Source organism: Poecilia latipinna, unplaced genomic scaffold (genome assembly GCF_001443285.1).
Source record: "Poecilia latipinna isolate Pla-1442-1.1 unplaced genomic scaffold, P_latipinna-1.0 Scaffold1466, whole genome shotgun sequence".
NCBI classification, from domain to species: domain Eukaryota; kingdom Metazoa; phylum Chordata; class Actinopteri; order Cyprinodontiformes; family Poeciliidae; genus Poecilia; species Poecilia latipinna.
In genome coordinates this window covers 46,315-72,165 of record NW_015114082.1, presented here as the reverse complement: position 1 = coordinate 72,165, position 25,851 = coordinate 46,315, and the positions used below count along the sequence as shown (strand labels likewise).

At 41.0% G+C, this 25,851-nt stretch overlaps 1 protein-coding gene across 1 annotated transcript; it reads right to left on the bottom strand.

Annotated features, from left to right (window-relative positions):
- Positions 1-2,459: 2,459 nt before the first annotated feature.
- On the bottom strand, positions 2,460-24,962 carry LOC106962846 (ADAM metallopeptidase with thrombospondin type 1 motif, 12). The gene is made up of 24 exons (XM_015057487.1): positions 24,114-24,962; positions 23,656-24,020; positions 16,890-17,067; positions 16,541-16,737; positions 16,349-16,432; positions 15,982-16,106; positions 15,725-15,874; positions 14,785-14,928; positions 13,855-13,999; positions 13,678-13,770; positions 13,409-13,554; positions 13,165-13,334; positions 12,210-12,343; positions 11,939-12,059; positions 10,288-10,532; positions 8,803-8,944; positions 8,600-8,726; positions 7,908-8,118; positions 6,681-7,799; positions 5,747-5,899; positions 5,380-5,556; positions 4,715-4,861; positions 4,477-4,630; positions 2,460-3,887 (listed from the first exon to the last, which is right to left on the bottom strand). The coding sequence occupies exons 1-24, from the start codon at positions 24,223-24,225 to the stop codon at positions 3,760-3,762; spliced, it is 4,767 nt and encodes a 1,588-aa protein (XP_014912973.1). The 5' UTR covers positions 24,226-24,962; the 3' UTR covers positions 2,460-3,759.
- Positions 24,963-25,851: the final 889 nt, after the last annotated feature.

Genomic DNA, 25,851 nt, shown 5'->3' with positions numbered 1-25,851 from the left:
TGAAAAGAGCAATTTTTATTTGTCATTCAGAGTACTTGGCTAATGAAACGCAATTAAAGGCATGGGTCATGCAGCTGGGTGGCGTTTGCTTCATCATGACAACATGCAGACACATCCTGCACACACACCATAGGCTTTTAAGACAAGACGTTCCCCTTTGACCCAGTGTCGTGTTACTCCTTCCATTAGTGCTGACTAACTCTTGGTCTCTGGCTTGAATGACAGCAGCACGGAGCACGGAGCAGGGCAAGGTTCTTTCGTGTCAAGTTATCTGGCACAGACGAGCCCGGGAAAATCTGGGCCGGCCGAACACGATCCCTGAAACAGAGCTGCTGATTCAGGTGTTACACATGCATCAGCAGGATGCCGGCACTCTGAGGCAACAGTGACTTTAAAGATGCAAAACAAATAAATTAACGCAAATACAAATCACAAAGCAAATGGCTACCATGAAAATAATAAGGCAGATTTGTGGTCAAAATATAAGCAGCATATTGTGTAAAACATATTTGGATGAAAAAAAAATGAAATCAGTAAAAGGAGAACACAACTAATAAAATTCTTTAAAAAAAAGTTTATTTCATGTATTTCATTTACAAAAAGTGTTATGTCAGACCTCCTTTTCATCACAGTTATCAATGAAGACATGCAAAACACATACACTCCATTCCCAAATCATTAAGTTTAGTGTTCCAGGTGAATAAAATCCAGCACCTTGGCATGTAGTCTACAGATATTTGTGAAATGGATCGCTCTAAGAAGTTCAGTGAATTCATTCACAGAATCTCAACAGGATTGCACCTGTGTTTCCTCCCATAAATTCACTACATCAACTGTTAATGGTATGTTCACAAATTGGGAATGACAGCAACTCAGCTACAAAGTGGCAAGTCACACACAAAAAAAAAGTCAGAGTGGGGTCAGTGGATGATGATTTGCAGAGTTTGCAGAGGTTACCAACTTGGAGCAGTCTGCAGCTGCAGTCCTCCAGAGACCATGAAGCCTTCAGATTAGCTTCATGGAACGGGTTTCCATGGGCGAGCAGCTGCAGCCAAGTGTTACATCACCAAATGCAAAGTACAGTGCCAGATGCAGAGGTGTAAAGCAGTAAAAGAATAAATAAATAATTCTTTGAAGTGACAAACTGTGCCTCTTTGTTGAGCAATCCAACAAATGGAATTTGCTTGAGTGTATTTTGCAAAGTGTGACTCAGTGGATTTTTTTTTTTTTTTTTTTTTTTTTTTTCCAGAATTGAGGTTTGAGCTCTTAGCTCCAAAGAAAGGAACTCTTAATGCTTCAACATACAAAGGCATTTTTGGGCATTGCTCTGGACTTTCTAGGAATGGGTCCTTTCTGTTCCAACGTGACAAAGCAAACTCTGTAAAGACAGAGATGATTCAGCTTAGTGTGGAACATGCACATGGAACTGATCTTAACCCAACAGATCAAGTCAGTACCATGGTGCAGACCACTGTGACTTGTTACAATGGGTTACGAAAGTGCCTGACCAAAAATATGTGCTCTGTGAACACTCCTAGACCTTGTGGAAAGCCTTTTCAGAATTAAAGTTGTTGTAGCCGACATCATTTTAAACCTTTTGGATTCGGAGTGGGTCTGTCACTCAAGTTTATATGTGTGAAGGAGGATAAGAGAACAACTTTGGGAAAGAAGTGTACGAGTGAAGACGGCATACCCTGTGAACAATGATGCTTTTTTTCATCTTGCCTCATGTTTGTCCAAGCCTCTTTCACTCACAATTTGAAGTGAAAGAAACAAAGAGCAGCCAAGGAAAGGAAGTGAAGATGTACAACTTGGTAAACAATTTCACATAATCACAAGTGCCGTCTTACGAAGGACCTGAGAGGGATGACCTGCAACACCTCTGTCTTAGTTTTAAAAGGGTGCAACAAGTCAGAGGAGATTGTTGCATTCTGCAGCTAATTTATGAATTTATGAAAAAAAGAGGTAACACTTTATTTGAAGGGGGTTGAATAAGACTGACATGACACTGTCATAAACATGTCATAACACCTGTCATGAACATGAATGAGCCTTCATGAATATTTATGACTGTTGTCATAAAGCGTCATTCGGTAAATTATGACACTTTTAATACAAAGTTGACATTATTCAAAATGTCTTTGTTATGACAACTTGACATTAACCAAGAAATCATTACTGATATAAATTTGTTATAAAAGTATTACTGATTGCACTTTAAAAATTAGGTAACTATGTTATTAAAGGTAAAGTTTAAACAGTAATGATTTCTTGGTTAATGTCAAGTTGTCATAACAAAGACATTTTGAATGTCAACTTTGTATTAAAAGTGTCATAATTTACCGAATGACGCTTTATGACAACAGTCATAAATATTCATGAAGACTTATTCATGTTCATGACAGGTGTTATGACATGTTTATGAAAGTGTCATGTCAGTCTTATTCAACCCCTTCATATAAAGTGTTACCAAAAAAGAAAATGGCCCATAAAAAGCTTTACATAAACATACAATCAGTGCTGGCTCTGAGAAAAACAAAACATAATTCAACAAAAAAATCAGAGTGTTAAAAAATGTTGACGTTGTCCATCCAAACAATGTTGGAATGACAGAAAATCTTAATGTACATTCTGTTTTTACCAGTTCATAAAAAAAAAAAAAAAAAAAAAACATTAGGAATTAGCTGTGAATCATCAGCAGCCTAATTTTAAAAGCACCTTTATTAAGCTGTAAAGCACCTTTGACCCAGAAATGCATGTTAACACATAACGAGGCATGGGCCGGCTGTCTGTATTGAGGCATTCCAAGATTATAAAAAGTTACTGTTTATAATACTTCAAATGTTGTCACTTAGGACCATTTTATTGGCCAGAGGAAGTGCTAGAGTTGCCAACATTTTTTTCTGGCTGCATAAAGAAACCCAGTTGTTTTTACACACAACTACTCAGCTAACCAAAAGAAAGCTGGAACACTTTTCTGTACAAACAAGAAAGGATTTGACAGCTGGGAAATTTATGCTGTTGTGAAAAGCTTTTCACGACAGGATTAGTGCCGCGTCTTCATTGATGCAAGTCCTTTACTGGTCGGTCCTGGTGAAAAGAGAGCTGAGCCTCAACTTACCAGCAGATGGTCATTCCTACCCTGATCTGTGGTCAGAAGCTCTGGGTAGCGAAAGAACGAGAACACCGATACAAACAGCCAAAACGAGGGTGTCTGGGTTCAGTCAGCCAAGATGGGTTCAGAGTAGAGCTGCTGCTGGCCTGGAAACAGCGCAGGTGGCCGTATGTTACTTTTAAGTAATGCTGTTCTAAAGCTACCGTTGGCTAGCTCTGAGCAGCATCTCTGACTGCAGGTTCAGATGCCTGAACCAGCCAAAATCGGCTTATTTTCTATTCTTTGAGGAAGAAATGAACAAACCTAAATCATGTCCTACCTTTTGATTTTTGTGCAAACATGAACTTGTGGAGTTCATTTTGTGGGATCGTTATACCAGCCCATGCCTTTGCATAATCTCTTTTTCCTCTGGTCTTTCCCCAAGCACTTTGGCTTTTTGCATTACCTGGTTTTGATCCAAAATTTTACTACAGTAAATTAAGAAAAACTGAACATGGTAGAAAAAACAACAACAACAAAAGAAATGCAGTGACCACTGAGGCAGTCAGTTTGGCTTGCTGAAGTTGCCGTTAGCACCGTGGTTTCTCAGTCGGTGGATTTTGTACCAGCATTTCATGAACAGACGGCAGGTCGCGTTGCAGTCATTATGAGTCCAGTCTTGGTAGCGCCCTGCAGGTGAAGCAACACTGTCTTTGGACCGACCGAAGCACACAGCGACCCAACAGCTTCAGCTTGTCACAGAAGCGGGAAGACATGGTGTTTTTTCTGCAAACTGAACAGACAGAAACCAAAACAAAACCTGAAGTCCAATACATGAACACATTTGCCCTGACGTATGGAAAGGAATGTAACTACACAATCGGGCCGACAGGTCGCAGCCTGATGAAGCTAAAATCGGCCAGGTCTGGTTATCAGCTGATTTCTCAGTGAATCTCTAATGATAAACAAAGATTAGTAAGCTAGAAGTTGATCAGACCATCTTTCATTCAGAACCTTGTGTATCCTGGTCTTCTCTGAAGGTGTACCGTGATGCCCTGCCTATTTGCTGATTTTTGTAAAGCACAATACCTACAGTAGCTTCAATTCTACTTGCACAGTACCATTTGCACAGCAGTCAATATAGACGTGTCTTTTAATTTCCTTGGCACTGATTAGCTGTGGTTAGACCAAAAGTATAAAACAAAGCATGCCACTAAAATTTGATCAGCACTAAACGTCGGCTTTGGAGAATTGTTACCTTCACAATGTGAAATTGAGGTGCGAATGTGTGCATGCACAATGCGTGTGGGAACGCAATCTGCTTTTCCGATCAACCTCTTTCACCGCCAGAGGAGCACAGGAACACGCTCACACATACAAACCTGAGTTTTTCTTGCATTCATGCATGTTGCATTTCCTGAGTGTTTCTGGTTTAGAAATCGTCTCACAAAAGCGGTTTGGCAAAACGGCCGAATCCTGATCGCTCACGCAGTTGACTGCGCGCTGCTGCTGACCCTCTCCACAGCTCACAGAGCACTAGAAATAAGAGTACTAAGTTAGAAAAAAAAAAAAAATCAAACATCTAAAACATTAATTGTGGGTCAGCAGAGTGAGACTGACCTCCCCCCAGCCTTCGGTTTTCCAGTGCGTGCAAGGCTTTAGACTGCACAGTTCAGTGCCGTTTGGCCTGGACGTGGTGCTGCAGCGATGAGGTTCGGGGCAGTACACCAGTCGCTCCCTGATGCCTTCACCACAGCTGCCAGAGCACTGGGGACAACAAGCATTACTGCTTTATTTTTAGATCATTTCTCCAAACAGCCCCCTTGCTCACACAGAGAGCATTGCAAAATTGTTGACAGTAATACAACACAATGGTTTGATCTAAACCATTGTGTTGTAGCTCTGGCTGTATGTTTGGGTCTGTTGTAGTGCTGAATTGTGGACCTCAGCCACAATTTTAAGTGTTTTGGAGTCTCTTAGCAGGTTTTCTTTGGTTGTCCTGTTTATTTGACCAGCTTCTCTGTCCCTGCTGAAGAAAATTATCTCCTCAGCTTGTTGCTGCACCATGTTTCACCATGGGGAAAGTGTTTTCAAGGGGAGCCAATAGGATTTCCTATGGGTTTCAAACTGACGAAACTCTTACCTAAGAGTTAATTAAGGATAAAAAATATATTTCAGATAGTCATAAAAATGCAATGTCTAGAAGCATAGGCAGCATAGATAATGTGCCTAGATATGCCCTGCTATGTTTAATAACATGTAAATTGAATGTATGATTGTCCTACCTGTCCCCAAGGTGACACGGTCCAGTTCATACAGGGCTTTTGGGGGCAACCCAGGGTGCTTAGGGGTCTGCTGGACACAGTCTGACAGTGGAAAGGTCTGAGTGGACGTTTACTCTGAGAATCAACACACTGAACGTCACGGTGCCTCCTTCTCACAGACCCACAGCTTTCTGGACACTGTGGAGAGAATTACAACACAACATGCGCCGAACAAAACTATGCGAGTTAAAACAGAGACAAGAGTTTTTTATTTTTTTGTATTTCTTCAGTGACAGAGAATAATTAATGATTAATGTATTCTAGTATTAATTGTAATTAACAAGTAAACTGTGTGACTATCAGTTTCCTGACATCTAAAGTTGCTGACCTTGCTCCAGCTGCCAGTTTTCCAGGCAGCGCATGGTTGCAGATGACATGTTCGTGCAGGCTCAGGTCTCTTCATGTTGGCACAGTCCTCATCATCCTCTGAACTGCACACCACGGTTCTCCATAGAGCTCCAATCCCACATGTCGTTGAGCACTGGACAGAAATGAGGATCGTCTTTAAAAAAATAATATGTTTATGCTTAGCACAACATTAAAGCATTATACTTAATGTCAGTGTTTCTGTGGACATAAAAACATCAATAATACATTTTAAGGGATCATATTAGATCTTTGGACATTCTTCTTTTTAGTCTATTATTATTTAATGGAATAAACATGAATGTGTCATTATATGTTGGTTTGGTCCACAAACCAGTGCACTGAAAGCTATTTTATTTGATCTGCTTTAATATCTTTTTTATATATTATTTTGTAGAATCTTTACTCTGGAAAGTTCTTCCAATTCCACTTTAGCAACATTTCCAAGAACTGTTGTAGATTTTTGGTGGCATTTAGGTGAATCTACCAGGATAAAAACATTAACAAAGTAGAAATGTATGCCTGAAAATATTTCTGCTGGGGAAATAGTACTTTTCATATTACCCTGAACATTCAACATGAAGGAAGGAAAGATACTAAGCATTGTGGATTGGTTTAATTTTCTTAGCAGTATTTTATGCGTCACTATTTTTCATCCCAGTTTAAATTTTTCTACAGTTTAATACTTTCTGTTAATTAAACTGTGTGGATTTTAAATCTGCTTTAGTTCATCTGCAACAACAGAGTGAGAAGAATCAATCTTGAGGGTGCAGGGTAATTAAGTTTCAGTGGATAAATGTTCAGGGGAGCATCATGGAAACATTGTTAATGTAAATGTTTACTGGAACGATGTTTTGCAGACTAAGACAAAAAGTTCAAAATATATCTTTACACACCTCACTCCAGTTTCCTACAACCCAAAATACATCCATGTTAACTGGTTCTCTGGCCATCAGGTTTCTTTGGTCACTCGTGGAACTGCTCTGCGGACTTCTTGGTTGCTGGTTTTGGCTCTTGAAGTGGCTTCCTTTGGACCTGGGTGGTTTTTTAGCACGAGCAGTTTGAGTGGTTTTCTTGGTTGTTGCAGGGGAGCTCTTCAGGTTCATAAATGTCACATGAGGTGGCGCTGCAGTGGTGGATGGTTTTCTTATAGATGTTGCAGGAACTTGTTTCGTTTTGAAGATAGTTTTTGAAAGGCCCGGGCCAAACTTATGCATGGGAGTGGTTAGAGGAGCACGTTGTGTCCATGGGCGGTATGGTTTAACATTTGAGGTGGTGTTGATGTTGGGTAAGTGGTGGGTTGTCCTTGAACATGTGTCAGTACTGGTAAGAGAGCATGGCAAAGCAGTTGTGGGTGGCATTCTAGTTATATGCTTGGTAAGAGGACGTGCTTGTGGTTTTGGTGTGGTTGTCTGAAGACGAGTCGTTACAGACGTTTCTGTGGTGAAAAAGTCCAGGTCAATAATCTTCTCTTCTTGTTTCGTCTTGTCCTCAACGATGTAATCATATCCTGGGGAGTACAGGACCCCATCCTCAGCGCTTCCCTCCTCTGCGTCTACATTTTCCTCCTCTCCAACACTTGTTTTCTTTTCTTTATTAGCGGAACTTGATTTGTTAGAATAAACTTTCCTCTTTGCATTTTTCATTTTCCTCATCCGAACACCAAAGTCATGATCCTCTGAGACTATAATTTCAGTAAATGCAACTTGAGGGCTTATAGTGGATTTTGTGGTGGCAGTTGTAGTTTCTTTGGTGGTTGTTGTAGGCGCAGCTGTGGAGCTTATAGGTGCTAATGATGTCGAGCCAGGATGTTTAGTAGGGGGAGTTTTATTTGGGTAAATGCGGCGATACACAGGGGGAAGCCCAGGTCGTCTGTGAAGACTTGAGTTTGGGCAGCTCTGCAAAGCACACAGTGATTTGGACCTGGGTTTGGTCGAGAGGTCACAGATCTTCTTTGGCGCCAATGTGCACGACACTGTGCGTGAGCGAACTCCCCCTCCACATGTGACGGGGCACTAAAAGCACAACAAAAACAATATCAAGCTGGTGGAGATACTTGCAATAAAAGTATTTCATTGGTAAAACTGAGGTTAAGAAACAAGCTACCCTTAAAAAAGGCTTACTTCCTCCCAGTTGCCAACAGCCCATTCCTGCCCACATGGCACATCTCTGTTGCACGGCACCACAGGTTTGGGTTTAAGCAGATGCTTGCATTCCAGAGGGTGGAGTACTCTCTCCTCCCCTGAAACAGTGCGGACACAAAGAACGGTTCTCTTCCTCAATCCTGTTGATCCACAGGTTTCTGTACAATGCTGCCAACCACCAACCCACCACCTAAGAGCCAGAGGACAGAATAACAAAGTAAGCAAAAATATTCTTATCAATCATATGGAGCTCAAACCTTTTTTAGAAAATGAGCAGGTACAAGTGTTTGTATTGAGAACATTACAATACTTTATAAAAAGATTTTAACTTTTAGTTTGTTGCCTCATTAAAGAATCTGAAATTTTAAATGAAAAAATAATTTGTGTTCCTAAGTAATTGCTGTAATTAGCTTAAAAAAAAGAGAGAAATTGTACAAAGTAGCTATCTTTTTTTTTTGGACATATTTATTACAGTACCCAAAAAAAATAGTATTGTATGTCCTAAACTACAGAAAATATAAAAGTTTATATAAATATAGACCTTTGAGCTGTGAAACCGTTATGGTTGCTATTCACAGGTAAAAGTTGAAATCATAGCTATGCAATAAAAATGGCTGATTTTGGCTGCAGAAAATCTGCAATACAGTGTGAGGATGTCAGAGAGTACACACCGTGCAGGGCATTCCATATTTTTACATTTGCGGTGTCGGTCCTCTGGACGGCTGTCTGGGTCGCACAGAGACTCGTCCATGACGCCCACATCTGTTTCAAAACACAGCACTGGCTGGTGTTGCTCTCCTAAGGACAAAAACAGTTCTAATTTAGTATATTTTATTGGCAAAACAAAAGCAAGATGTTTCGAAATAAGCCAAACCTAGGCCACAGGTGGTGCTGCAGTCGGTCCAGGCTCCGTGTCTCCAGCTGTAAGTGGGTTCAGTGACCTCATTTTCTATAAATTTTGTCTTCTTGATGGTGTATTCTAACTTAATACCTGGATTCTTCTCCTGAAACAACAACTATAAAAAAAAACAACAAAAAAACATAATGTAATCAAATAATCCACATTCTTCTCTATCTGGTTTTTCACTAGAGCTTTAATTTGGACCCTTATAGATTTCTGTTTTTACTTTTTTGTCACACTCATGTGTTTCAAATATTCAAATGAATGGGAATAATACGACAACCTCACTGAAGAGCAGATGAGAAAAGAAGTCACTGAAATTTATCAATCTGGAAAGTGTTACAAATGCCATTTTTATGGCTTTGGGGCTCCAGGAAAATCACAGTGAGAGCTTTTATCCACAAATGAGAAAAACGAATATGGAACACCAAAATGTCACCAATGACTCATTCAGGTGGTCACACGGGAATCAAGAACAACATCTAAAGCACAATGTTTGTTTCGGGTAAGGTCACTGTTCATGCAATGAGTAACAACCGAAACTGGCATCGATTGAGAGAAGATAAAACTAATCAATAAAACACAACAACACAGACGATGACCAACAAGACCTTTGTGAAAATATTCTGTGAACCGACGGGGCATACGACTGTTTTACATCTGTGGCATGTGTCATTTCAGAAAAAATTAATCAAACTAACAGAAAAACATGGTGGTGGGGGTATGATGGTGTGGGCTGCGTCAGGACCCTGACGACTTTTCATCAGAAAAACCTGAAAAGGGGTATTGCTATCACTTTGCAACCCAGTTGGATCATTAACCAGAACAATCACCTAGAGCAGAACAGCAAGTTCATCTCTCAAAGACAAAAAAAAAGGATTGTGTAGTGGCCTAGTCAAAGCCCAGGATTAAATCTGATTGATTCATTTTGGCCCTGAACAGGCCATTCATGCTCAAAAATCAGCCTCTCTTTAATTTAAAGAACAATTGAACAAACTTAATCCAAATCCTTGTTAAAAACTTACTGCCATGTGTTGCAAACCTGGTAAGTGAGTGTGTTACAGTCAATTATAATAATTAGGGAGTAATTACTTGTCATTTTGCATTTAATATGGTTATATTTATCTTAAATTAAAATTGGCATGATCTAGACTGATACAAAAAAACAAATAAACAGAAGAAATCTGTAAAGGGGCTAAATGTTTGGGGTTTTTTTCCCACAGCACTGATTGTGAGTTTCTTTATTTAAGAAAAATGAATGACCAAGGACTATTTTGTGGTGGGACTCAATTCAGTTTGATTAGAAGGTGAACTACGGACACAGATTAATTCAGTTTAACCTCTACGAACAGGACTCTTTTAGGAGTGAAGTGGCACAACGCTGATTATACTAAACCTTCTGAACATCTGAAAAAAAAACAGCTGCTTTCATCCACTCCTATGAACGGGACAACCTACCTGGAGCAAGACTGGCTGCTTGGTAGGTCCAGGTGCAGTGAGGTTCTCCATGTCTCCACTGCGCTCATAGTAGAACGTCGTCCCACCTGCCTCGTACTCGCCGTTCCACTGGATGATGAAGTTCCCGTTGAGGAAGTACTCGTCTGACCCCACACTTCTGAGGGCCAGGAAGTTACCTGCCTCCTGGGCTTCCCTCACCAGAATGTCCCGGGCGCCCTCTGGTATCACCCCCACGTCCACGTACCCTGGGAGAGTCGGGAGGGGAATCAGAGTCGCACTGAGGTAATGGGATGGCCCACCATGGCAGCTGCCACGCTCACACCCAGACTTTCAGACACCTTCTCTCTGATGTTTAACCCGGGTGGGCTCGGTGTGCATGGATGCCTTGCATGTGTGACTGAATGTGTGCTTATTCGGCACGGAGGGGGTGGGCTGGAGGTGGGGGTGCACTGCTCTGTCTCTGTTTTTTATTGCATGGGGATGGGAGGTGGGTGGTTTGGGGGAGGACGAAAGCAGCAATGAGCGGGTCTGTGCAGTTTAATGATGTTTGTGGGAAGGTGTGTGTGTGTGTGTGTGTGCATGTGTGTGTTTGTGAAAGGAGGTGGGGGGATGCTTGCCCTCGGTGTGAGCCTTTTGAAGTCTCACACATCTGGGCCGGTTATCTGGAAGGGATGCAACGTGCAGCAAACACACACACAGAAAGAAAGAGAGATTGCAGGGAGAAAGGCGGGAAGGAGGGGAGTTTTTATTGTTTTAGGGCCTCTTTCACTATGAATCTGTCTTCACGGTATGTTGATTTAGCGGGTGAGTTATACTTGTCCAAGTGCAGTAAAACCAGACAAAGATGTGTATCTTCAGACAAACACGGGCCTGCATGCATGCACACTTAAATCTCAGCACAACAGGACAAACAGCTGCAACGTGTGGACGAGGTTGCTGCCATGGCAATAAACAACAACTGTACAATGTTGATGCACTGCCCTGAAATGACTTCTGTGCCTGCAGACATACATTTAAATTCTGCGCTTTTTCACACTCATCTTAGTAGGTCCTTCAAAGCTTTTTCTCGTTAGCAGTCTGTCTGCTTTGCGTTAATAATTTTATAATCATACAGGCATTGTCTGACTATGCTGGGCCGTCTGTCTCTACAAGCTCAGTCAGATTAGTAGCTCAGGCTGCTAGTCCTGCTGAAATGTGAACATTCACCTACTCTCAAGTCTTTTGCAGAAATTGTAATAGCTGAAGACATGAATTCTCACAGCATGATGCTGCTACCCCAATGTTTTACCGAAGCGACTGGTATGTAGGTAAATAGTCTACATTTGTGTAGCGTTTGATTAAGTCAGAGGACTCCAAAGCCTTTTGGCTCAGTCATTCACCCATGGATTCAGCACCTCCTGGCCCTCTGACCACCATAAACTTGAGGTGTTGCTCCACAACTTTCTACATGATCTATCTGCTGTGTTCTTTGGTCTTCATGATGATTTGTCCACTAATATTCTCTGACAGCTGCATCCATACTGAAAATGATTTAGGAGATGACTGGAGACAGTTGATGTCTTTGTCTTGATTTTCTTTTTAAATCCTAATACAAAAATGTTCAAGGGGCATGAATAATTTTGCAAAGCACTGCGATTGTGGTTTCACTCACCAAAACCTTCTTGTTCATCATATGTCTTATAAACCATCTCACAGCTTGTGCCGTCGCCCAGACAGACCCCACAGCGGTCCTCCACCGCGTTTGAGTCGATACCAAAGTCACAGCCGACCTCCTACACACAAACACACAAATCACAGCACAGTGGAAGTTTCCACAGAGGATCTTCTCCCTCTGTCAGTATGTAGTTGCTCTGCGGTGTGTCATCATCCCGCTCCACTATAACCCTCCCAGTCCCTACAGGTCTCTTACCCAGGCACACTACCTTGCACACTCCGTTAACACAGATGTTTCTGGACTTGTTGTTCATGAAGCACGGCGTCCCGTCGGTCACCGCGTCAAGCATCTTCTCCGAAAAGTAGTCACTAACTGGTCGGCAGTGAAGTTCGCAGGGATTTACTGAGGATGAGCATAAAAGAAAAAGAATCAGGTTTATTTATTTATTGACTTTTTTACTCATTACTTTTACTTATAACCATTTATTGCTACCGTTTTTAATCACTATAATTTTATGCCATACATATTGCTATATGTATATAGATAAACTTTAAAATTGCACTCCAAGGCACAAGGGATGACATAAAATGATCTAATTGTCCAATAGATTAATACAGTGATGTCCAAAGTCTTCAGGGACCGAAATCCTGCCTGTTTGAGTTCCCTCTTTGGTTCAACACATCTGAATTAAATGATGATTTGTTAACAGGCCTCTCCAGAAGTGTTGGAGGAAACGCATCTAAAACTGACAGGACACTGACCCTCAAGGACCGAAGCTGGACATAACTGTAAATTTATGTAGAGATTAAGTTTACTCATTTTGTTTTTTCTGGTCTTCAAACCTCAAAACAGTAAACAAGTGAGATTTAATTGCAAAGAGATGCTGAGAACATAATTACTTGAAATTGAGGTAATCCAGCTTTATTTTCTATCTCTTATTAAACAGCTGACACGAGAAACTCACCTGATGATACCGCTAAAATTGAATTTGTTATGTGTAAATTGACAACAACTATGACAACCATTTCGTATCGACAAACTGCCATAAAAACCCAACAGAATTTGAGTGCAGATGCCGAATGACAGAAAACTTTCAAGGGTTAATGTTGCCCCCTATTGATTAATTCCAGGAACTGCATCTACTGTTGAATTATGTTATGAAACAGAAAATGTTAAGAAATAAAATAAAAATACCCAGTCTGTTAGAGGGTTTCATCACTTACATGGGTTAACGACTGGGATCCACTGGTAGAGCTGGTTGTGATACGGCACTGTGTCAAACTCACTGCACAGCATCTCTCTGAAGGACGGCTTCTCATTCTGACAAGGTTTGGTGTTGCAGGTCCGGTAACGCTTCCTTTCTCCAGTGCAATACTTTCCTCCAAATTCAGGTCTGTTGGACAACAGAATATTTTGAATCAACCATATAGCTAAGGATTAAAGAGGATGTCCAGAGTAAGTTCTTACTTGGGATTGTTACATTCCCTCTCTGCAGACTGAACTCCAGTTCCACAAGTCCTGGAGCAGTAGGACCATTTGTCCCAAAGCCCCCAGCCTCCATTCACAGTCTCTGGCAGTTTACCCACAATTACACACTCTCCAGAAATGCACCACTAAGTGAGAAAAAAATAATACTGAGATCATTTAAAAATCACTTGAGGTGTTTTTGCGAGGTTAACTACCCCCTCCATCTGTAAATGAAACCCTGGCATGGCTGAGCTCATAACGCCGCTTACCTTGTCTGGTCCACAGCGAGTACCATCTATAGGCGAGTCCAATTTGGATCTACAGCTCCCATTCACTGAACACCAAAGAATCTGGCAAACATTCTGAAATAAAAAGGCAAAAATTAAAATCAGTAATGTCTGTTTTCTGAAGAATTTAATGTATAGTTTAATTTGAGCACGACTTACATCCACCTCTGGACAGAAAGTAGCATTTGGACCGTACTGGAGCTGGCACTGATGATGGGTAGTGTAGCGGACGCCAAGACGGGCCAGAGGGGTAGTCAGGTCCCTCTTGGAAGGACGGTCATCCAAACAGAAACCCCAGCCACGGCTAAGGCAAATAACAATGAATATGAGGTCACTTATTTTGCTTGGAAGAAGAAGTAAATGACCTCTAAATATACAAACATGAACACCAAATAATGTTTGTGTTGAGTTCTACTTTTCACTCTCAGAGATGCGTTGGCTGCTGCTGAGAATGAGGCGTCTCAGTTAATGGAGGAATGACTTCAATGCTACTTTTTGAACATCGAATGTGTGTAGGTTGTGTTGTCTTTAAGCTACTTCACTTATACAAACATCTCAGAATGGATGCATGTACACAGTGTTTTTATTTTTATCTGGTTTTTTGGTGCTGATGTTTTGTGAGATAAATAAAGCATTTATTTATCTATAATTTTCTTATTATACGGAGAAATTGAATTAAGATGACATGTCAAATTGTGTGACTCACTAGCTATCCATCTTAGCATGTAGCTAACTAGAAACAGAGGGAACAGTTTTTTTTTTATATGATTGATAATTAAAATACTAAATGCTTGAAAATGCCAGGATATTTGACAAGGTCATTTCCAGTTTTGAACATGAACTTTCTCACCCGACTTTGCTGAATCTGGAAAAACGTATTGTAAAATTTAAGAATCAGAATTATCCAATTAATCTTTAGCACAATTCTTCTAAAAAGTTCTAGAGTTTTAATCTCTCGTGATTTGTTCTTCTTTCTTGCCTCACATGCCATAAAGCTGTGTTTTTATGGCTTGACTGAAAATAAATAAAATCTTGTCAGCACTTTATAGTGAGTGGTTTTAGAATAATTAAGTTCTGATTCTGCCTTACTCGAGGAAACGTGTGATGTACTCCTTGGAGCAGGACGACCAAGTCAGAGGCGAACTGTCATACATCAGTTGTCTCGACATGATGAACGGGTGTTTTGCTCCCACCTCACAGTCATTCCCTTGGCCGTCATGATGGATCCCAAAGCTGCAATGAATCACAAATTAACACAACTTAAATAAAGACTGCAAAGGCTTTTGTACACAGGCTTTGTTTGTTTACCGTACTTACTTGGCAATGATCTGATTACAGAGCGCACCAGGAAGCTTATGTAAAGTAAGGCAAATCCAATAATGGACAGAGCTTTCATTTGGAGTGATTTACAAGAAAACTAAGGAACAGTGAGTGGAGAACTATATTCAAAACAAGAGATATATTTAAAGGATCAGAGGAACAAATGCAAAGAAAGAAATGTTCATGCAATTTTAAAACAAAGAGAGTTTTAAGATATGACAGAAATTAACTTTTTACTTTAATGGGAAAGTACTGTTTCAAGTCCAGTGAGCTGTTTATAAATGCTGCCCTAATTTTTAGTTATAGACACATTTATACTGTAATGCTTTGTTTTGAGCACTATGAGAATCATTTGGATGTAAAAAGAAATTGGCCTGGGAATATTGTCTTGAGAAACTCCACATGTAATCTTTGTTTTCTCAAATTTATCATTATTGTTCTACTACAAAAATGTTATATTTTTCAGCAATTTGATTAAAGAGATGTCCTTTTCTCTTTTTCCCATTTATATATTGTACATTCTAACAATTATCTGTCAATAAACTGACTTTCTACCTGGGAATCATCCTTTGGAAAAAACAGTGTACAGCAGCACGCTTGTTTATCCATAACTTCATGTCTAGTGAAATAATACTGTTAGAACATATTGGTACTTTTTTCTAGTGATGATTCTCTGTTTGGTACTTTACAGGTATTAACATTGCACTACCTGTGGCCCATTTCATGAGCAACAGTGAAGGCGACAGGCAGTCCTGAATCCTCGTTGATGTTGCAGCTGCGGTGGGGCTGACACATCCCAGATAGATGAGAGAGACCCAGAGTCTCACATGGCTGGTTCATTCCTGCACAAATATCTTTCCTTCAGAGGGAAACAAGTGTGAAAAATTATTACACATACCACCTCACTTCACACAGGGAACATGTACAGAACCCATGTGACTTAAAGGAAAGACTTTTGCCACTTGCCTTGTGATCAGAACAGCCAGATCGTGGTGAGCTGGGTGAGTGTCGCTTTGTGGATTCAGGTTTTTCTGCCACGCACAGAAACTGGACAGAGTTGTGTCTGCATGGTGAGCAATCTTCAATCCTTTCTGCAGCAAACACGAGAGTTTGACTAACAAATCACCACATATTAAACTCTTTTTAGCTCAGTTCACACAGGCAGAGTTTAATAAAATCATTATTTATTAAATATGTCAAAGAAAATCCACCATCCACAATAAATCAAAATAAATACGTTGTCTGTATGTATATATATATATAGGCCTCTTGCACTTATCAAAAAGTCACATAAGCATAGTTGAGTATTTGGAAAACTTTGGATTATTTGTACCTCTTCTCCTTGAAGCAGAATGAGGCGCACCAAGATGACGTGGATGGCATTTCCAATACTGGCATCATGAAATATTCCAGCAACCTGTCAGCATAAAAATGATCCGTAATGATAAAAAAAGAGAAAAACAGCCTGCGCAGACATGCAAAACACATAATCAGTTTAAACTGAAGGGGAAAAAAAGTTCTTTACCATGTTCATGATGGTGAAAATGTAGGACTCAACATTGTCGCTGCCATGGTATTCGATGAGTTTGGAGTCAGCCACCACCATGGTCTCCACCCATCGCTCCCGGCTGACTGAGCGACGCGAGCGGGACTGAGCCTGAGCCTCCTCCCTCTCCCACTCCTCCCTCTCTTTTTCCACCTGGTGAGAGTCACTTGGCGCATCTAAAGCACGCATAATGAAACGCATAGCTAAGAGCACACTTATCCTTGGTTGACTCAGGTGCAAGCTCAGCACAAAAACAAGGAAGAAAACTCATTTACAATTTCACACACACGCACAGCTGTATATTCAGACACTGTGTGAAAGGACACACCTTGAACTCCGCAGGGGCTGGGAGTGTGTTTGGACTCCAGGCTACGTTTTCTTCTGTGGTTTTCCTCAGTAGATCTTGGATAGACAACGTGTGGTTCTGGAGTCCCTGCAGGATCACTGGGCAATTTCTGGGCAGGTTCGATGAAGAAATGCCCCTCCGGCAGGGAAAAGAATCCTCTCTGCAGCAAGAGGAAGAAAAAAAAAACATGACAGCGTGGCAAGCTTGGGCTCAGATCATTCATTGAAATGACTCACATATCCCAACGTGCAAAGCAAGCAAAGCTTAAATAGCTCTTTTTGGAGCATGTTCAAGAGTTTAACAAAACAAACAGAGAAAAACCTGTCAAATAAAATATTAAATCTCTGGTAGAGATGCCAAACAAATCATCGTTAACTACAAAGTTTCACTGAAAGCTGGGAGGGCAGATGATCCCCATCTTAAAAACCTGCAGAAACAACCAGCCCACATTTTTTCCATCTGGCTGAAATCTGTCATTAGCCAGCAGATCAGAATATGAACCTTCTTCTTCTCCTCAGGCAACAATGCAACAAGTCCTTCGAAACTATGCTGTACATGTTCTTACAGGTAGAGGCTATTTAAACAGACGCAAACTGCTCCTGCAAACAAACAATAACATGAAGAAATTGAATCGACATAGAGGCCCATGTCTTTAAGCCACACATCAAAAAAGGAAAGACAAGAGCACATGGCATGGCAAATGAGGCAGGTGTGCTCTGATCCTCATAAGGTGACAAGAACATAGCAGCTCATTAAAACATGCTTTGAAATATCCAGTTATGATTATTGGGTTTAAGTTTTCTTTTCTTTATGTTCTGCACTTTTGTTTATGTCAGGAAATGGCTGAAATTTGAAAACTTCTCCAGCAGATCAGATGGAAATGACCAGATGGAAATGAGAGGTCCCCTCCTGCAATGCCAGACCATCCACTTTCCTTAATCCTACTGGAAAAAGAAAGAAATAATACTTCTTAATGAGAAAATCAATGGAGAGCAGAAAGTCTTTATCAACAAAAAATGATCATTCCTTTTCTAATGTCATAAACATCTTGGACTTGTTTTCTTGCTCCTCGTCTAACCGGCTGCTCCAGCACTGATCAGCTTTCTGGGTCATTTTGACAAGTTATACATGTGTTTCTTGGAAGAAGAGGCAACAGAAATGGGAGGATGCTCCTTCAGCAGTCTGCACAGCTATGACTCTGTATCCCACTGCTGCGTTCACGGAGTTCAGAAACTAGAAGTCGACACTCCCTTTGGAACGAAAAGATTTCTCCATCTGCTACACTAAATCCAAAAATGTAGGTTTCCACATATACTGAAACAGATGCTCTGCTGGATGCAGCTGAACTGCTCTGCAGTTTCTCTCACTCCAAACCACAGTTAGAAAGCACAAAGCGGATGAAAAACGTCTGTTTGTGCTGGAGGTTTTGGATATTTTTCTATAAAAAATGCCGAAGCATGGTTTCTTCAGCAGCAGCTCAGTGTGGGCCTTCAGCCAAACATCCCACAGTTGTGGTGGATTCATCTCCAAAGCATGCTGGCTGATATGTCTACACACTCGGTAGGAAAAGTTTCCCACAGGCTCTGTGCAGCAAACGCTCAGCTGACTGAGCAGTTCTTCTAGATCTCGCCCAAACACTCTGTGTGGCAGCAACAACAGATAACCTTATCTCAGCTGTATGGGCTGAACACTGGACAAAATATTATTGGAAACCATGTTAATAATATAAACTGCATTGCATACTTATTCATACCACTTGAACTTGTTCAAGTTCTGTCATGTTATAGAAGTCTATAACATGACTTCTCACTGACAAAGAGAAGAATTGTGAAGTGGACATAGAAGGAAAAACATCTTTTCAATTATTATGAAAACGTAATCTTAAAAGTGTGGCATGCAATTACATTTAGCCCCACCGCCATCAATAGTAGAACCTGATTTTGCTGCAGTTACCGTTTGGGTTGTGTCTTTACCAGCTTTACACATCTAGAAATCGAGAAACTAAACTTTCTGCACATTCTTCTTTTGAAAAATGATCAAGCTCAGAGTGTGTAGAAGGAGAACACCTTAACATTGACTTTTACATATCACCACAGATGTTTGTTGTGGTTTAAGCTGCGATACACTGTGATTTCTGGCCCATTTTCAGCCAATTTCAATGTTTGCATGTGTCCCCAACATGTTGGATTTTCTTAACTTTCTTTCAACATTGACTTTTTTCACCACTCTCCTGTAGAGGCCATATTTCTAGTGTGCATTACTAATAGTTTCCTAGTCAACAGGTTCTTCAAGATGGCATTTGAATCTCTACAGCTCCTCCAAAGTTTTCATGAGCCTCTTGACTACTTCACTGATTAACCCCTTATGATTAAAGTGGACAGTCATGCATTTGTGCATTAATTTCATTAATAGTTTTCCCTGTACTCTTTCCATTTCCTAATTACATATGGAAGAGTCGTTAAAGTCCAGAAAATATTCTTATAATCTTGCTTTAAACCTTTTTAAACCTTTATCTCAGACCTGAACCCTTGTTTGACAGTGACTGTGATCATCTCCTGGCCTTGTTCCCTGAGTTTTAAGACTTCAGCTGAGTCCCAGCAGACAAAGGCAGGTGGTGGTCTGCAGAGCAACCAGTAAGGAATGCTACAAAGAGACACATTGAGAAGTCAGACTGCTGCTCTGCATGATGTGCACAAAACATCCAGGCACAGTCATTCTGCCTGCACTGGGTGTTTATAGTGTTAATGGTGATCTTTAAATTACTATACTGTACACAGATCCTTTATGATCTTTCTCATCTGCATGCACAGACAACCTGAAGCCATGTTAGCAAAGCCTTCGTTTTCTGTTTCACCATACATGGAGAACTGCTTCGCTGCAGCTCTGAATCCTGAATGTTCTGTCAACTTGGACAGGATTTCACTTTCCCCTTTCCAACCTCCGTCCATTAATCCCTTTCCTCTGACCTGAAAGGAAGCGTGCTGTTTGGGTGCGAGGTGCCAGAGCCATAGGAGGTTACCATAACATGGATCTGTGCTCTAAATACACCAGCCATGTGGAACTGCTTTACCCCCGTTTCCTGCTTCTGTGGGCTAGAAGTGGCCGAGTGGACCTGAAATAAAGTGGCTGCCGTAATGCAGACCGTTTCCTCAGTAGAGATTAAATGGGACAGAAGGAGAGGTGGACGCTGATGGTGCTCATTACTGTAACATGATGAAGCACAAACTTGCACTTATTGAAGCAAGATTAAGGGCTGCACCAAGCAAAATTTGCATTCCTCCAAGTTCAACGTATAATTAAGAGGTGAGGGTTAATTTTTAGAGGTCAAAAACCTTGCTGGGATTTTTCATTTGCATAAATGCTGAGAATTTTTCATTTAGGTGAGGGAAATAATGTTATAATAGGTCTGAGCTTGCATGTACTTGCCTTGTGCATTGCCTGTGGCCATGCAAAAATACTCCCGCAAGTTCCCAAGAAAAGCAGCTAAAAACAGATTAGTTTATTCTCAGTTCAACGTTGTGGTTCAAGTGTTCAGCAAGAGTAAAGGGGGGGGTCTGCATGACGCAAAGACACAGGGTTCTGGAGTAAATATAGCTGAGTTAGCAGCAGTAAAACTCTGTTCATTTGAACTGCAGAGCAATTAAATCTCCAGCCAGACGCGGGATGCTAAAATGACAGGATGCAGAGGTGTTAATACAGTAGCTTGGGCTATGATGTGGCTTCACACCACTAAGGAAGCATGATCCAGCTATGTTGCCAGCTTTACACAATGCAGACATTTTCAAACATTCGTTATTACCCCGAGGAAGTGAATGTGAGAAGGTACTACTCCAGAGGACAGACTGTATTTTCTTCAGTCTGCTCACTGGTACAAAGTTCAGTTTTGCTCACGTGTGACTGAAAGAGGTCACAGTCCAGAGAATTAACAGCAAATTAGTTTGGGTTGTTTGCCCATGACGTTTGCCCCCCCCCCCCCCGCCCCCCCCACCAATACTGACATAGACCCACATGTTGAAATTAGTAGAAAAAAAAACAAAACTTTTTTTTTTTTTTTTATGATTAGTCAGCAGCTGCAGAGCAGCCATTCTTAACGGTAAACATAAAATCAATGAGGATTCTGCAAATGTCTTTTTTGGGAGGGTAGGGACAGGAAATGATATTGTTTTTTTACAGTCAACTTCTCTTTTCTTTGTTGAGCAAATGTGTCGGTACCATTGTAGCTGTTTGCTAGAATTCAGTAGAGCATCTTATTCTCATGTTCCTGACAGAAGTCTCTCCAGGTTAACAGCAACTAGATATAACAAAACCTTAGTAATTTGACGAACAGAAATTGTAATGCACAACATAAGTAACTTGATAATTAAACACATTTTATGAACAGAAAAACTAATTTACCCACAATTCACCGGTCAGAGCTGATCAAGGTAAATCTGGCTCACTGATTGGTGCATCGCTGCTCTTTATTGTTCCCTCTTGTTTAAAGATAACACACTACACTGTAGACAGGAAGTGTCATTGTAATTCTCCATAAAACAAAAACAATAACTTAAAGAGCTCACCGTTTCACTGCAGAAGCTGACAACTCGACAAGTGGACCATTAGAGCAACTTGAATTTTACAAAAGTGGGACAAAGAAAAATCCTGCTAAATTATTGTGACATGCGTCATTATTCTTTTACCTGTCATCATAAAAGTCCACCTAGTGGCAGATTAATAAAGATCCCCATTTCAAATGCATTCAGTTCCTCTTTCTCTGCCTCATGAGGTTGAACGGCCTCCTTGCCGCTGGCAGGACTTTTCTCTCACATCTGTCTGGCTGAGTCTTGGTGTTTGATGGTTTCTGTGTGCTTTCAGCTGCTATAAACCTTTATCCACAGTTCTGTACAATGCAATACATCATCCTGCAGCAGGTTAAGGATGACAACGAGAACATTTGGTTTTGTACAAAGAGTACTTTAAACACTGTAAGACTAGAGAGTCCGAATTTAACGTTACGTAAGGCATTCTTTTCCCTGAAGGAAGATGAAAAGTGGGTCAAAGATATAAATTTTCCAGGCTCCCGTCATCATTTCAGTCTCATTATGAGTCATGTGTGACAAATTAAGAAATACAAGTCCGGGAGACATAACACAATTTAGTCAAGCGTAACTGAAAAGTAGTTGGATGAGGAATTCCTGTTGTGACACAATTGAGCAATGCACTCACACACTGAGGCACACTTCAATATAAGAAGTTAGAACATCACTTTTTCCCACAAACCAATTGTTCATGTTCTTCATTCATTCCCTCTTTGGTTGTTTGTATAAACCTTGTCATGATAAATAAGGCATTTATGTTGAGTAAAGGCTTTACAAAATATATTTGATACATAAATTTATCTTGTGATTCTTGTCAACCTTTTATGGAATGTTATTCCTAGAAACCTGCTGTCCAGCTGGCTTCTTCATCTGGTCAGAAACACTACAGCCAAAGTAAATACCTTCAAGTGAAAGAAGCAGGTTTCCCTGGGTTTCTGTCTGTCACACCTTATTTTCCATGCAATAAGATATGCCAGAAGCTGTTACAGAAGCCCTATCCCGAGCACAGAACAAAGAGACACTGCATGCTCAGATGGAGTTCATGAAGACATTCTGCAAGTACAGACAGCGGCAATAAGAGTGTAAGAAAGCTAAAGGGTGCCGGTGAAAAGGAAAAGATGTGAAGCAGCAGCAGTCAGTGAGTCTGCAGAACAGACCTTCTGCAAACAGTGTCAGGAAGGCTTTGAAGAGCAAACCAACAAACTCAACACTGTCAGGTAGAGGAGTCTGCTGGTTGCCTGGGGCACATATCTGCTTAGAGTAGGTGTGAGCTGGCTACCTGCAGCAAGGAATGCAGGGTTTTAAAAAGTGACACGTCCAAAACCTCCAGCATTTCTCATCTAAAGTTCCTCCAACCCATCCATTTTCTTCCAGTGAGCCGAGATCAGGCCACAGAGGTAACAAGTCCAGGAGGAGAACCAACACACCCCTTATACTGGCTGATTCTGGGGAATCCTAAAGAAATTACCATCCCTTTGCTGCGTTCTGGGTCTGCTTCAGGTACTTTAATGGGTCCACAAATTGTTTTACTTTTTTACAAGATTCTTTCTTCACCACCACAGTCCAGAGTAGTGCCTGTGTTGCTACAGACAAAATCCCAATCCATTAGTGCCCCTCCTGGTCCATGCCATCATCACTTGTGAACAAGTCACCTTAGGCATATCAAGATGCTTGATCTTCTCATCTTCTAGGGGCAGAGACTGACCCCCAACCTACAAGGGGCAGTGCACCCTTTTCCATTTGAGAATCACTCAAATCAACATATCCTGCTTTGGGACGTCACACCATTTCTACAATTTAAAGTCCTTTTAATTACATGCCAAAAGTGCAGCCGGTGCGGCACATATAGCAGTGCAGCACTCATTATAACCTACCTTTGGCTGCACACTGCTGAAAAAAGGCAACTGCAGCTTCTTATGGTTACAAAATGGAACCTGAACCAACGACACCAATCATTTAAAACGGCAACACTGCTTTAAAACTTCAATTGACAAGTTCTGACTGCAGTCTGGACACTTCTGTAATCAGATATCAGCCAGCTGTGCCTGTATTAAATCTTTTCTATTTGAATAAAACTAACTAGACCACTTTTTTTTTCTCTGATGAATGAGACTGGGCTTAAAATAAACTATTTTATACTATATAGTTAGTAAAGTAGAAGGACTTCCTACCAGTCCTTTGCAGGTGCTGATGGCAGCCGTTCCTTTAACATCATGGGCTTCCACCGTGCCAAGAAGGTGGCAGGAGTTCCCGTCAGACAGGGCAGGCTCAGCCCTGCTAGCACTGCCATTCCTCTTCTCCAGGACGTATTCAGTTGACAGCAGGTGATGGTTTTTGGTCAAATTGAACATTAAGGTTCGACCATTGTAGCTGAGCTTGTAGTAGACCTGCCCCTCTGGAGAAAGGGACCGCAGTGCACGCCTGGATCTCCCGGTCTTGAAATGGTGAGACACGGAGTGAGAGACAAACTCACCATCAGCGCTGATTCTCACGGGATGGACGATGGATGGGTCTGAGCCAGACTGGGACAAATGACCTATAGAATAGCAAAGTAAACTGTTTATGCATGCACTCTGCAGAGATTTGCACAAAAAAAAAAGTTGCTTCCATGCAACCACACTGCACTGACCTTGCTCGCTGGAGAGGGAGAGGAGTCTGGCAGATAGCTCATCGTGGCCCGCTGCCAACATGAAAACAAAGTGCAGCCGAAAGAGAAGCGAGCACTCCAGCGAACATCGCATATTTCATAAGAACCAAAGTGGGAACCCGGGAGAAGAGTCATCTGCATCGGAGAGCCAGGCTGGTTGGAGGAGTCGACCTCTTCGATCCTGCACTGCTCCGGGTCATGACATGAACAGGCTCAGATTCCGATTGTGGAGGGGGACACGCTCCGAGGAGGGACTGGCAGCCCGATCAGGGTTTTAGGGGAGAGAAAGCTCCCTTCTCGGTGGAGGACGGAGGAGGAGGAGTATCTACTTTCCTCACAGGAGCGTGGGGGAAGCAGAGGAAGAGGGTTCCCTGGTTTGAATGGACCATGTCTGCTTCTTCCCTCCTGTCCGGACTTGTCTGTTGATGCAGCAGCGCATCTTCAACTCGTGTCGACGCTCAAGCAAATGAGTTGGATCATTAAGGCGCCAACGGGCTGTATGCAGATATTAAGTTTTATTCCAATGCCTTAAAGAGCGCTAACCTAAATCTATCCAGAGAGAGAATGCAAGATTAAAAATATGTTGAAATTCTTTTATAAAACACTAAAATCCGAGCATCACGCTTTGTCAACACTAGTAAATTCTGAAATATTTGGCAAGCATCACAGCTTGTAAACATTTTCACACCGAGCTACAGGCTTTTAATATTAGCTTGGGGGGATTTTCTCTCATTGTGACATAAGGTTCTTTCTTTTATGTCCCCAGACGCTTGATGTGTTAGTGACAACATTTAAATGACATTGAGGTGATTTAAGGTGATTATCTAATTGTGAGCAATCTCACAATTTCTAAATTCTGTGATTTTTTTTTTATTTATATTTTTTCACTTCACCAACTGAGGGTTTGAGATGACAGAATACACTTTTTCTTTTTTTTATGTTAAGCTTAACATAAATTATATCTGGTAAAACATGTATTCTCTTTAATTGATTGAGTGTTCTGATTTGATTTTTCAGTCTGAAGTTATCTTATAACAGACTTTTACATATGTGCTATGTGCTATTCTTTTTACTGTGCTTTTGTATATAAAGTCATAATGATAGGGAGAAAAACTCCACTCCAAAAAAAATGTCATATTTCCTTTTTATCTTTTTTGTTTATCTTCAGAAGCATAAGTTGTAGTCTAAAAGTCAAACCTAAGGCACAACCTGTGGAAACACATGCATTTTGAAATTCAAGAGCAAACATTTCTTGGGTACAAGTTTCAGTATTGGCTTGAGGAGCATTGCCAAGTGCATGTTCTCAATAGTTCTATGAGACTGAATGTTAATTTGTACATTTATTTATTTCCTGATATAAACTAGCAAAATGGATTGTTCCATAAAAAAAAAGTGTATTCTGTCATCTCAAACCCTCAGTTGGTGGTAGCAGATATTCATGCTGACGCAGGTCATGCTGGAGATTTCTTGTTGCTAAATGCATCTAAGAATGAGGGATTATTGCAGAGTTAAAAGTTAAAAGTGAGCGATTGTCCACTGTTGCAGCAAGCTTGTTCAGGACGAGAGTTTGCTGCAAAGTAAGCGGCTCGATGCATTCAGCCTAAAGTTCTGTGATATGAATCTTTTTAGTAATTTGCATAATTAACCAAACTTGCTTGCAGTGCTTTATGACTAGGATTGAACTGGAATGTACGCAAATGCATTTGAGTGTGTTTGGAAT